The sequence below is a fragment of the Zootermopsis nevadensis genome, unplaced genomic scaffold, assembly GCF_977971745.1.
Source record: "Zootermopsis nevadensis isolate Lab colony 2312 unplaced genomic scaffold, Znev_1.0 Znev_ptg000011l, whole genome shotgun sequence".
In the NCBI taxonomy this organism is placed as follows: domain Eukaryota; kingdom Metazoa; phylum Arthropoda; class Insecta; order Blattodea; family Termopsidae; genus Zootermopsis; species Zootermopsis nevadensis.
In genome coordinates, this window is record NW_028259143.1 from 15,099,415 (window position 1) to 15,113,558 (window position 14,144).

Below are 14,144 nucleotides of genomic sequence, written 5' to 3' on the forward strand. Positions count from 1 at the left end.
CAAGAATTTTACTGTGTGGAATTATACTGAAAATCCTGTTCAGTTAACAGAACAGTGATTTTTAACTACTACTCCTCTTCTCTTCCCCCCCCCAAGTTTATTCCATTTTATTTTTCGTTGTTACAGTTCCAAAGGAAAGGCCCGGATGAAAATGGAAATATCACTGAAGCTGACTTCACAGAATTACTTTTAGCTTATGCTGGTTATCCACCAAAGAAGAAGACTCGAATGCTTAAGAGAGTCAAGAAAGTGTAAGTGAACAGAAAATGGAATCTGAATTAAAAGTTTAAATATGTGTCTTAAGATTTCTGATGAAAGCATTCCATTAAATTCTTGGACATTTAAATATGTATGACATTCCAGAAAGAGCTGACCAGGTTGTACAGTTTCAGCTGATGACAAAAACAGACTCAGCTTCCAAAAGATCATGTATTTAAGGAAACGAATTGCCAGTTTATTTGTAATTGCAACCATATTAGTGTTCAATAGATTTATCTTGAGTAAGAACCCACTGGTCAGTGATTGTGTGACAGTATCATACTTCTTTTTTTGTGGTCTGGACTAGTTAAAACTGTGTGACCCATCAAATATAAACATCCTCAAAGTTTTTTACAGTAAATTTATGAAATGTATAGAAGTCAAATTGTAATTCACATTCAGCAAGCAGTCTCTTATGAAGTTAAAGGTTTTCACAGCAGTGAGATAGACTCATTGGCATCTACCCGATGAGTCTGCATGGCACCAAAACCCAGAAGAAAAGTATCATAAATTTCTTGTTTACACAGTTGCTGTTTTCCTTTATGTACTTAAGGCTGCTGTTATCACCGAACTTTTGTACTTTCAGTCCTCAGTTATGTAAGCTGTGGACTTATCACAGTTTCCTAAAATTTACCACTTTTATATAGCCATATGGGAAGAAAAACATGAAAGCCATTGCATATTCTCTTTGATTCACCATCTCTTTATACATTCTGAATCAGACTTTATATCCTTATTGTGCTAGTTTTATGAAACCACCACGGTTAGTCTTGAAGAACTGCATTTTGCATTGGAACCTGAACTACAGTTTCTTTTATCCTGTTGGTGATACTAATTGGCACTAAATTTTTCTCTGTGATTAAAATCACTTTTTTATTCTTTCTGAACTAGCATCATACTACTAAAAATGATTGAATTTTTTACTACAGTTTTGTTACATATGCCTTTGTTTCTGAATCGTTCTCCAGAACACTCTTATTATTATTCTGTCTATCTGATATTCTGTGCCATTTCAATTGTATTTTTAGTATTTAGTAACTTCTTTGGTATGTGTAGCGCTAAGACAAGAAAGAAAGGAATAAAATTGAGTTCAATATTTGTCCACTTTAAACTGAAAGACATCTTGTTCCATCCCCTGTGCCCATCCCCAAAGAAAAAATTTGGGTACAAGGACATTTAAAGGAATTGGTTTCTCAGCATCACTAATGTCTTCTGATTCCGGAGTCACCATTCTTCTGTATCTTTCCACAATCCTTCCTTAGGGAAATGGTTGGGGGGGGGACTGGATTTATCTGGCTGAGGATAGGGACAACTGATGGGCTCTTATGAATATGGTAACAAACCCTTGTGTTCCATAACAAGCAACGAATTTGTTAGCTTCTTCTTCTTCTTTAGCACTACGGCCCTTTCAGTGTAGCCTTGGCTTCTCTTGCGATCGATGTCCAGTCTTCCCTATTCTGTGCTTTTCTTCTCCAGCCTCTTACGCCTTTTTCTGTTTTCCATGTCGTCTACCAAAGGGGGTCATGTTTCCGAGGCCTCGTTTCAAAAGTGTCTGAACGTCATCTTTTTCCAGAATTGGGTTGTTAACTCAGTGTCCAACCCCCATCTTCCTGGAGGACTGGAAGTTTTTATTCAGGGTTCATTCCCTAAGAAGGGTTGGTTTCTCTACACCTATGGAGCCCCCTCTACCCCTTGGTTTTCTGTCAGGGTTTTCCTTCCCTTAGCCTTTGGGGATCCCTCCCCTACCCACAACGCAGTGGGAGCAGCACTTACTTACTGGCAGTGCTTACTCGCCAGGTCACAGGACCTTCACTGAGCTCATGTGGTATTTGATGGGCGTAGCCCTGCCACCGGCTACACTCCCACGCTCTCCGGTCTTGCCGCCTCAGTCCGGGACTGCTTATTTGGGTCTCCCCTTATTCACAGCTAACCCTCATATCTGAGGGCCATTCACTATCCGCCACCTGTGACCCACCCAGTAGCTGAGGCTCGCCCTGGGAATTTGTTAGCTAGCTGAGGTTACTAATAGCTTCTCAAGGGCTTCTCTCCTTGGAGTATTTACGTGCTGGTAACATCTGTTATACAAAGAGGAAGTTCATGAAAATTTAAAGCTGTTAACATTAGAATCAAAATGTAGTATCTGAAAACGTTATTTTACAGAAATTAGTATATCTGGATTTTTTTTACAGATTCAAGGAGGATGCAAAGGGTATAAGTCGAGATGACTACCTGAAGTTCTATCATTTCTTAAATAATATAAATGATGTGGATACAGCACTAACATTTTATCACATAGCTGGTGCTTCCATTGACCATGGTAAGTTGGTAAGTCGTTAAGTTAGATATACTTTTCCAGTAGTAGTATACTAGAAAACAATTACTATACATGATAATTATATTGTTTCAGCAACCCTGAAGCATGTTGCAAAAACAGTGGCCCATGTTGACCTCAGTGACCATGTGATTAATGTGGTATTCACCATCTTTGATGAAAATCGTAAGTTTGAGACATTCTTAACACTGTTATTGTAAATATTGAACCCTTCTGTTTATATATCCTGTCACTCATCACATGTACTTCAGTAGGGAGGTAAAGTATGTGGCACTTGAAAGCAAAGTTTTTTAAATTTGTAAGTGCAGAATTTTTTAAATGTTAACACATTCACTGCTTATGTTTAATTTATCACTTCCCCTAAATTGCTGGGACAGAGCCCAATGATGTGGTTTTGCATTCTGTGAAGTAGAGCCATATTTTACAGCATTCGAAATATAAAAGTATTAAATATTTTACCTTGTGTTTAATATTGTCCTTGACAATTCAAGGATCTCCACACATAGTACACAGAAACCCTGTTTCTCTCTTGATATTGCCTTTGAGACATCCTCTGCAATATCTTGTCACCTTTGGTGGTAGGAATGTGAGTGAGTTCTTGGTATATCATTTTGCTGTCCAGTCCGCTTTCACGATCTCACGTAGGTGCCTGTTTTGAAGGTGCAAGAGTTTGTGGCAAGATGCCGCGTGTTTAGAGGAAGAAGGAAAGAGCACATTGCAGGAGATAAAAGAAACACTTTCTTTGGCCACTTTTTGTCTTTAATATTTCAAGGTAATAAGAAATATTATGGTCAGCATAATCCATGCCACGTGTACGTGTTATAATCAATGATGCACTTCGGCTTCACCTTTGACGTTCCTGCCATTTTCGGTGCATCTGTATTTCCTGCTGTGCAAAGAATTTATATCATATTTACCAGTTATTTGTCCCAGACGATGAGAACAAGTTCATCTTGTTGAAAAGCGACCTCCTCTGGATTTGATTTGTAAGTTCTTCAGTCAAGTCTGTTGCAAAAACACAATTCAGGTGGATAGTTTTTATCCAAGAGGGCTTCTCTGAATTGGATTCTTATAATAGTTGTCCTGATGAAGATGGTATCCTTTCCCTTCAAAGGGCCGAAGCAGAAACCTCAGTGTGTCACATCATAATTGTTATCCACCTTCATTTCCATAATTGTTACAGGCTGCCACTGTTTACTGCATCATTGCTTTGTGCCGAGTTTTGGCAACTTCGCTGTAATTTGCTGTTGTGCATACAAATTGGTTTCACCAACAGTTATCTGCATGATGCCAAGGGTTATAAAATGTATCAGGCCGTGAATTGCTCTGCAGGATTGGTGACAAGGGGTGGAATGGTGGGATGACAAGCTCATCCAAAAAAGCGTGGCTGACTCAAATTATCTGATAATTCAGAAAGTCTCCATTGTCTTATGATGATGATTCTGATGGACTTGATTCAGGAATAACATCTGTGTCGATGTCATTTGCATTTTGTACAGTTTTGTCTGCTGCTAGCACTTGTAATTTTTTGTGATAACTATTTATCGAACAACTGAGTTATGGCAGTTTCGTGGACCTAACGAGGCAGTTACACATTTCCAAGTGCAGAACAGAATAAGGTGTAAGCTTAATTAAAAGATATGAGGTGTGCGTGTGCGTGTGTGTTTTTTTTTCTGAATTTACATTGAATACAATAAAAACAGAGAATATTGTAAATATGGTGATCTATACGAATAAAGCAAAATGTCATAACATCAGGGAGGACAAAACAAAATATAATGGAAGTCTCCCTAAAACTGTCACAACATTCACTGCACCCCCGTCCCCCCAAGAATCAAACACAGGAAAATGAAACAAGTTTATAAATTACCTGGTGAACATCACATCAGGTGACCACTGTTACAGGACATTCCCCAGGTGCTGAAATGAAATTTAGAAAACAAAATCCAATAACATTTTTACAAGATATTATACAGACAGAAACCTGCACAGTAGTCATTTTTTAATTTGCAGGTAAAGGAGTTCAAAGTAGGAAGTGAGAGAGGCAAAGGTGGGGGTAAGAGAAAGGAAGGATGCACATGTCTGGCAGAATGCATTCTTGAAGCAGATGGAAACTAGTTTATGATGTCCTCGGTAGGTTTTTTATGAACACATCACACCATTTTTGATCAAACACCACATTGTATTGACTGTACCTTTCTCTTCTTACTCAGAAAGAAATCTCTCAAACCTTCCATTAAACTCAAACCATATTTTTTACTTCCTGGGCCAACAGTTGTTTGGTCATATATTGTGAACCCCCCCGAGGAGGAGATTGCCAGATTACGTTACTGAGGCCACGATCGTCCCAGGCCGGGAGGTGGTACGGCTTGGGGAGGGTAAAGCGGTGAAAAGTCAAAAGAAACTACGTCGAATAATCGAAGTATATTATTTAATGAAAAATATTTAAATATAGGATAAAAAGAATCAAGACACCTTTCAGGGCTCAAACTCCGGCTGGGTATCCAACCCCAGATGCCCAACTCAACCCCCACAAACCCTGACTTGCCTTCCGACTTTCTCCTCGAGTCGTTCTCTCTCCGGCGGACACACACACACAGACTGCCCTTCTGCCCTGCTGTCTCATCAGGGTCTCGAAGCCGCCGACTCCAAAGAACTTAGATATGGGAGATAAGCCACTTCGAGCCATGAGGCATGGCTCAATTGTCACAAAGTATTTTCCAAGGTGATAGGCTAGAAATACCTAGAAGTTTATGCGTTTACTTTCAGTATGTGAAAATATATATTTAATCTCTCCACAAAGTTTAAAACTTGATTACTTACAGATAATAAATATCTGTGATGCACTGAAAATTTATACTGCCACTAAACTAAATATTTCATACAAATGCTATTCTCAGAAGAACATTAAATATACAGGTTACAGCCAAACAGATTTTATATTATACTAGACCAATGTGAAATGGCATCCATTTAATGCTTCCAGGGTGAGCCGGCGTAGCTCAGTCGGTATAGTGACTGGCTACGGACTGGGTGACTGGGGTTCGATCCCCGACGGGGGCAGTGGATTTTTCCTCTAGCCTCTGGGGCCCACCCAGCCTCCTCTACAATGGGTACCGAGATCCTTTCCCAGGGGTAAAGCACGGCCGGGGCGTGATGCTGACCACTCACCCCCATCTAGTGCCGAGGTCAAGAATGAGTAGGAGCTATACCTCCACTCCCCCCCAAGCGCCTACATGGCGTATAGTGGGACAGCTTTACTTTTAATACTTCCAGGCTTGTGGTGGGGTATTCTTCAATCTAATCAGTGATTCCACATTGGGGTTTAACCCTTATTGTATCAGAGTAGGGGATTTAAGCTCCTGTGTGTAGGGCTGATGGCTAGACTTAACTCCAGGAGTCAAGAGTATGCTGCTGCAACATGTGGTCAGCTGGACCACGTGTCACGGCTGACAAAGGTTAATTCAGACAGATGCTTTTATTTCTCCTATGTCGTATGTATGTGGATCATTTATGGGAAGAAATCTCTGGGATATGTAGTGCAACTACAATCCATCAATCAGTCAACTCTGAGATTTTATCACACCAAATTCATATTTGTACTCTGTTAAAGAAATAAAAATAATTACCACTTACCATGCATGCACACCAACATCTCAGATGCTTATTTACAACATAACAAAATTAGCTTCTCTCAAGAGTCTTGCTGAAAGGTCTAAATAAATTTCCTTTTCTCTCAGATCTTCTTTCCATTGAGATTTTTTTTAAGTACAGTTTTTTCATGGACTCATTTTCATGTGGTCCATCACACAGCAACTGAAGTTGCCAGTTACTGTATCAGATCTCATACTCTGATGATATCACTATGGATTTTGGAAATCAGACTATGAAGCAAGTTTGATAGCACGTGTGAAAATTACAGTGAATAATTAGATCAAACACGCTGTGCAAGGGTTGTTGGGAAAAATAAATTGGAGACTTAATTGACGGCCATAAAGAGCTTTTAATAACGGACCTAGTGTAATTGGTAAGTTTCATGATTTGCATCATGCTTGGAGGTAGTACCACAGTTTAACAAAGCACTGTGAGTACAATGACCATTTTCATATAAATTTGGAGATTAAAATCATACTTTTTGTATATTGGTGATGTTTCTTAAAAAGAATCAACCATGTTTAATGTAATAGACCAAATGCTAGGATAATATTTTTTTACAAAATTTTAGGCACATGGTTACGGGGCATAACACAGTTTTTACTGACATACAATGTGAATATGAATTCCAGGAGATGAAAAGAGAGAGTATGTCATGAAATTCATACGGTTCAAATTTTTATCAGAATATCTAATGAGTTGGCTTCAGGAAAAGCTATTGACAGACAAAACTTTAGTTTTATACCTAAGATATTGAAGGGTAGGAAAACTCCATGTAAGTAATACTATTTCTTGTAGAAGATGTCATCTGAACTATTTAATAAACCATATATATATATGAAATGTGGTGTTGGAGAAGAATAGAGAAGATCAGGTGGACGGATCGAGTGACCAACGAAGAAGTATTGAGGAGAGTCAACGAGCAAAGAAGCATTCTGCAGGCGATTACACGAAGGAAAGCTAACTGGCTGGGACATATTATGAGAAGGAATGGATTAATGAGTGATATCACCGAAGGCCAGGTTGAAGGAAAGAGAGGACTAGGAAGAAGATTGATACAGCTAACCGACGACCTTAAACAAGGAAAGAAGATGACGTCCCAGGAATTAAAGCGAGAAGCCGAGAATAGGGACAACTGGAGAGCTCTTTTTGGGCAGAGCAATGGACCTGTCATAAGACAGAACACTTAATAATAATAATATATATATATATATATATATATATATATATATATATATATATAAAGACTGATAAAATAACATGTAAATTAATATAGAAATCGTTTAAAGTATAACTTATATTAAAAGTATATAAGCTTGATAAAGGATCAATTACGTGAAATAAAATTATGTTTTCATAAGCATTTAACAAGGAAAATATGAGGCAGTCTTCAAAGGTATGGTGTAGCTGCTAGTTGTGTTTTACTTTGCTGGAAGTTGTTTCTTTACTGTTGTGTATTTCATATATGGTAAAGTGAATTTTCTTTTTTACAGTTGACGGCCAGCTTAGTAACCGAGAGTTTGTTGCTGTAATGAAAAATCGCCTTCTTCGAGGTCTTGAGAAGCCGAAGGATACCGGTTTCGTAAAACTTATTCAGTCTGTTCTAAAATGTGCCAAAGAGACAAAACCTGCATTACTGGACATCTAACATGTCTTTATGCATGATAAACAGAGGCTTGAAATCCAATCTAATAAACCAGAATTCAACACCATTTCCGTGAATAAACGAAACTGTCTCTTGGCCATTTTGAAATTAATGTGACTTTTCAGACATTCTGAAAACAATATACCGAGGAATGTTCATTATGTTGCTTTAGTCTAGTGTAATTTCATGGATGATTCTTGAACATTATGTTCCAATATAAGAATCAACAAATATATTGTTAATAGTTCATAGTTTCCAGATAATTTTATCTCATTGTTTTCCCAAATGCATAAACTTCTTCAGTGTCATGTTTCTGGATAAAGGCAGTTTAATAATATACTGTGCATATTTAGTTATGCTGAATCTTTCGTGTACCCACGTAAATCATGCTGCATTTGGCTTACATAACCTTCAATTATTTTCGTATACCACAGAAGGTAGTTTCCATTCTTTCTTCTCTGAGGTTCAATTGAAAGTGTTACCTAGTCATTTACTCTAATGTGAAGTAGCCTTTAGATTAGCTTAAAAGATTTTAAAAAGCACACATTAGTCTACAGCCATTTGAGTATCTCTGATGTCACTTTTATTTAAATCTCAATTTCTTTGCATAGAATGAATAGAAAATGATACTGAAGTTATACAAATCTGATATATAAAATAGGTTTCATATGCTCCATGCTGGCATGTGAAGTATTATAAATAAAAACAAATGAATAAGTATATAAAGTATACAGTTATTTAATACTTAGTACACTGATAAAATTATATAATTTTTCCTAACTCTAAAATAATTATCATTAATTCAATGTAATCCCTTCTCCTGCACCGCTTTCTCATCCACAAAGTTCAGGGATCACATTTTCTTAAATTTTAATAGTTCACTCAAATTTAGTGTACTGTGTAATTTCTTACAGCAGAGGAATATTATTTGTTAAAAAAATTAGTAATGGTATTTTTTTCTGAGGACACTGCTACTGAGAAGTTGAAAAAGTACAAGTCCCCAGGTACAGATCAGATTCTGGTTGAATTGATCAAAGCAGGAGGCAAAATGTTGTGTTCTGAGATAGACAAACTATTTGCACTATATGGAATAAGGAGAAAATGCACAGCAGTGGAAGGAATCTATTATTGTACCAATTCATAAGAGGGGTGATAAGATTGATTGTAATATTTATCAAGGAATCTCACTTATCATCTGTCTCCAAACTTTATCCAACATTCTTCTGGCAATGCTGACTCTTTATGCTAATGAAATTATTGGTGATCATCGGTGTGGGTTCTGTCATAATTGATCTACAACTGATCAATTTTTTTACATTTGCGAGATAGTAGAGAAAAAGTGGGAGTACAATGGGACAGTCCATCAACTATTTATAGACTTCAAGAAAGCCTGTGGCTCAGTTAAAAGAGTAGCTCTTTATAATATTTTGCTTGAATTTGGTGTATCTAAGAAGCTATTCGGGTGAATACAAACGTGTTTAAGTGAAACCTCTAGCAAAATTTCCTGAAACAGGGAGATGCTATGTTGCTGGTGCTTTTCAATTTGCCTTAGAATGTGCCATCAGGAAAGTCAAAGAAAATCAGGGTAGTTTAGAACTGAATGGGACACATCAGCTTTTGGTCTCCACCGATGACATTAATCTGTTTGGCAATAATATAAATACTATCAAAGTGAACACAGAAACAATCTTAAGGGCTAGTAGGGATATTGATAGAGAAAAATACAGAAAAGACCAAGAATATGATAATGTCTTGGCATCATAATTCAGGATAGAACCAGAATATAAGGACAGCTAATGAATCAACAAGTTAGAAGAACATTCAGTCCACAATATTTTGTCCTGCCTTCTCATATAAAAAAACACTTAAAGATTAAAATTTACAAATGTGTAATTTTTCCAGTTGTGCTGAGGGCATAACATGGAGGTATTTACAAACTATTGGTTGGGAGGCCTGAACGGAGGAGACCGCTGGGAAGACCTAGGTGTAGATGGTAGGATAACGTTAAGATGGATCTTAGGGAGACAGGAATCGATGGAGCGAATTGGATGCAGCTAGCTGAGGATAGAGTCCGGTGGCGGGCATTTATGAACACAGTGATGACTTTTCAAATAATTTCCTCCACCATATAGTGAGAGAGTGAGTGATTTTGTTCCGAGCTCCTTTTCTTTGCGGCAAGGTCATAGCAGCAAGTGTACAGTAGTATGTCTGCAGTTGATGCGCTATGGGAAGATTCACACCAGTACATGTACATACAGTTGTTTGTTGATAAAATGGAGCTTTTTGACACATTACGTGGAATAAAACGGAAGATCGGATAATCGGGACCGTACTGTGCTACATAATAAGGAATGTGCACAGCTCCCTTTTTTGGTAGGGTAGTAAAACCAAAGTGAGCTAATATGGAAGCAAAGGGACACCTACAATAAGGTTGGAGGAAAATAAAACAATCTAAGAGAAATGGGTTTAGAGGATAGGCTTTGACATGAAATAACAGTGCTGAAAATTTTGGTTCAGTTACCACAGAAGAGAACCAGCACTGAAAGTTATCAGGAAATTTTCAGTTGATTTCGGATTGGTCATTTAGTTATTACAGAATGTAAGGTCATACAATACCTTTTTCCCATGTACTTAAAATCAAAAGTGAATGAGATATGGATAAAATTGGATTTGTACATACAAACCGCTTTTGCATCTTTAGTGCATCTTCAACTGTTTGTTTATTACGAGTACGTCACATTCAATTCAAAGTTACTACGTTGGTGATTCTGTAAAACACGGATTATTACCAACATAATGTCGAAGAAATGTTTTCAACTAATGTTTTGTGGTTGCTTCTAAAAGATTCTGTTAAAACTTATATAAGTACTGTATAGTTTTAGTGGCGCACTGGTTCTTACAATTACTTCAGTTTTGAGGTATATTATTACACATTTATTTTGTATTGAACTGAGTCATATGCATGACTAGATAGCTTTCAGATATAAGAACCGTGTGTTGCTGACTTTTTACCGTTTATTTTAATGGTGAATACGGATTTCCAGTACCTTAATTTTGAAATGTGATAGACAGAACACGTCTGTTTTACCGAAAACGTAAGGTGTAACAAACTTCCATGCATGTTATGGCTTATTTATTCTAAAGTGTAATTTTTAATATTCATGCCACTTCAGTCGGTCTTAACCCCAAATTGTGAGGTATGATGATTTATGTGTGGCATTGACACACACCGATGATTGCTTGTTGCAGCTGTATAGTTTAATATGCAAACGATTTTTGAATTTACTGATATCAGTAAATTCATATTATTGGTTAGGGTTGTCACCTCAGAATTTTGAAGAAGGCTGCCACTAAAAAGTTGTTAAGTGCATAGACACTGAAAGTAACCAAGTTTGAGAAACATTGATTCAGTCAGTGTTACTCAAAAAGTCACTGTCACCAACAGTTACTTGTTAACCTGACAATGGTGATTCAAGTTGCTCACTGCTGAGACTCTACAGTATGTGATAGTCACGCTATGTAGCTAAGTAGCCAGAAACCAGTTTTGTTCTGGAATTATCTGAATCATTGTCTGGTGAGGAACTGATGATTGAAGTTGCTGTTCACGTTCCAGAGCCTGACCTAACCATGTCCATTAGTATTTAATAAGAGTGGGTGTCTGGGAGTCAGTGGCTCTGACATAGCAGTTCATAAGACCTTATGGCAGTCATTGAGTGGCAAGATAAATTTTATGGTGCTGATCAGTGGAGCGGAGGAGCATGTGGTTGAGGGAAGGAGGTGACCATGTCGGATGGGAAAGGATTTGCAGCAGTTAAGTGGAAGGGGGTGGTGGCTGTTTATCAACCACAAGGTTCAGAGAGACGGTGGTAGTGGTGGTGGTGGTGGACATGTCCTGTTGAGGGCCCAGTAGGGTCAGCTTGGGGGAAATAGGTGAAGCCGGGTTTTGCATAGCTTGTGACCATCTTTGTAGTTGAAGTTGTGTTGGTGCTTGAATATCTCGATTGCCTCCCTGGATGGTAGCTGCTGATGTTAGCAAAGACTTCTATTGGGTCAAATTCACTGCTATGACTATTGTTAGTGAGGCACGAGAGTAGACGTGGCCTTGTCTGCCGTTGCTTGTGTGGCAGGGGGAAAGTGGGTTCTGCGCATGCGCTGGTGATGTATTCCTTACCTAAGAACATTGTGCTATCAGTCAGTCAGTACATTAACTCATGATGTACGGCCTGTATAAGCTGCGGGTGGTTTTTTGGTCCGCTAGTAGCACAGAATTCTACCCCACCTCCCTCAAAGGTGTCAGGTCTACTCTCGTGGCTCGCGGACAATAGTGGCTGCAGAATTATCGCCTACCGCTGATAACTGGTTCCCCAGTCTCTCTTTTGTTTCCCTTAGTCTTGGTGGAGATGTGACAAGAGGAAGGAATGAACACTATCTATGTCGAGGCCAACTGAATCTCAGACATCATTCTCCATTGTCCATTCTCCAAGCAAGCAGAATTACAGAACACATAAGAGACACCAGACTGGAGAACAAGCAATCAGCAGTAGCTGAGAATTCTACAGACACCAGACATGTCATTGACTTTGACAAAACAGAAGTCATTGCCAACATCAGCAGTTGTCATTCCCACATAATCAAGGAGGCAATCAAGATATCCAACCACCCACAAAACTTCAACTGTGATGGTTACAGGAATGTTTGGTTAACACCAAACATTCATTGTAGTTCTTACCAAAAAGCTTAAGTTAAACATCTGGCACATTCTTGTACATTCTATAGATCAAACAGAATTTCAGTATTGCAGTGTCACTCACATAACAATTTTCATGAAAATGTAATGTGGTTTGAAACTTGTTTAAGATTGACAGACATATGATATATACACAGAGACATTGAGACACGATATCATAAGCCTATCTTTCCTCATCTTCTTCTTCTTCTATGGCTCTCCAGTCCGTATTCGGTCCATAGCCTCCTCAATTCTCCTCTTCCATTCGGTCCTTCTGTTAGGCCCGTCTGTCCGAGGCTTTGATCGAGGTTTCGAAACATCTTCCTTTTTACGGTACAATGCTGTTAGCCTTGCGACCAACCCCCAACCTGGAGGACCAGGGTACCTGTCTTAGTCTGACCTCTCCCCCTCGACCAATCTGGCTAGGGAGGCCCTACCAGTAGCTCTTGAGGTCACTGAGGTACTCAAGCCCCACCACCACGACAAGGTGCAGGTACCATTAAGTGGGGTATCTTTCCTCATAATATAAGGAAATAGATTTAAAAGTTTTATGTTGAGGGATTACTTCTAGAGATCTACTGAGATCATTGTGTGACTGGAAGCTGAAGGCTGTGCGAAATTGCTAATGACTGATTTGGCAGAGAGAAGTAACAATTACATATAATAGGGATACTAAATTTTACTTCTTCAGCATAAGTGATGGATGTTTTCAGATAGCTGAAATGGATGAACATGTACCGTCATCGGCTTCGAGTGGAACGGCTTCCATCGAATTCATGAAACCTAACTGTGAAATTCATAGTTTTGGCACAGAAGTTGCTGCAACTCCAGTGCACTTCCAAGTGCTGAAGATGGAGAATAGCCTTTTAATATGGATAGGTTCAGGGACAGACCCAACCTTCAGTGACTTAGGAATGGCATTAAACACCAGCTATGACAGATTACCTCTTTGTACCAGACTTATGGGGGCCCAGAGTGACATGGCGTCTTTGAACCTTGCTAGTCGATTAACAAAGAAGTCCCAAATGGCAGTATATGTGAGCTACAATCTGCCGTCTGATAGACTGATCTTGCCAGCCATTGAGAAACGACTGCAAGAAGAAATTAAGGCTTATCCAGAAAAGTTTGGCATTGTTTGAATTTTACAAATATAAAACGATTGTGCTTGTTATCTGACAGTTTGGAGAACATTTGTGTACAAGTATGTTCAGTGCTTGATGTTAGAATAAAAATGTTCAGAAATCTGTTGTATGTGCCTTCCTGGACCTTTCTTACAAGTTCTTGATGCTATTTCAGTTTCTATGAAAATCGGTACAGTCTTTATGCAACGCAGCTCTGATCATCATTTTCTAAATGTAATCCTAAGGAACTCAAACATTTTTCTATTTCAGACGCGTACGAGTCATTCCATATTACGTCACTAATGGGTTTTAGTTGTGATTTTTTATGACTTTTTATCATGTCATATTACAACATACATGAATTCTTAAAACATAATTGGGGACTTGTGCTGACAGTCCATACCGGAA

General features: G+C 38.4%; 2 protein-coding genes across 7 annotated transcripts in view; both read left to right on the forward strand.

Annotated features, from left to right (window-relative positions):
- The window catches only part of MICU1 (Mitochondrial calcium uptake 1), a 61,964-nt gene extending 53,346 nt beyond the window's left edge, over positions 1 to 8,618 (forward strand). For 4 of the 5 annotated variants that reach the window (XM_022062174.2, XM_022062173.2, XM_087346895.1 and 1 more), the window contains 4 exons: positions 127 to 251; positions 2,448 to 2,575; positions 2,666 to 2,755; positions 7,738 to 8,618. In XM_022062174.2, coding sequence (XP_021917866.1) covers positions 127 to 251; positions 2,448 to 2,575; positions 2,666 to 2,755; positions 7,738 to 7,892 — 498 coding nt within the window. In that variant the 3' untranslated portion in view covers positions 7,893 to 8,618. Of the gene's footprint in view, positions 1 to 126; positions 252 to 2,447; positions 2,576 to 2,665; positions 2,756 to 4,603; positions 5,210 to 7,737 lie in introns of those variants that run through there. The other variant, XM_087346896.1, reaches the window with a different exon arrangement.
- Positions 8,619 to 10,653: 2,035 nt separating this feature from the next.
- LOC110828945 (proteasome assembly chaperone 4) lies at positions 10,654 to 13,859 on the forward strand. Of its 2 annotated transcripts, none has more exons than XM_022062163.2 (2): positions 10,654 to 10,807; positions 13,329 to 13,859. In XM_022062163.2, exon 2 carries the CDS (start codon positions 13,338 to 13,340, stop codon positions 13,752 to 13,754), a length of 417 nt encoding a protein of 138 aa, XP_021917855.1. In that variant the 5' UTR covers positions 10,654 to 10,807; positions 13,329 to 13,337; the 3' UTR covers positions 13,755 to 13,859. The 2 variants fall into 2 exon arrangements, with proteins under 2 accessions (XP_021917855.1, XP_087203067.1); XM_087346941.1 differs by lacking the exon at positions 10,654 to 10,807 and adding an exon at positions 10,835 to 10,984.
- Positions 13,860 to 14,144: the final 285 nt, after the last annotated feature.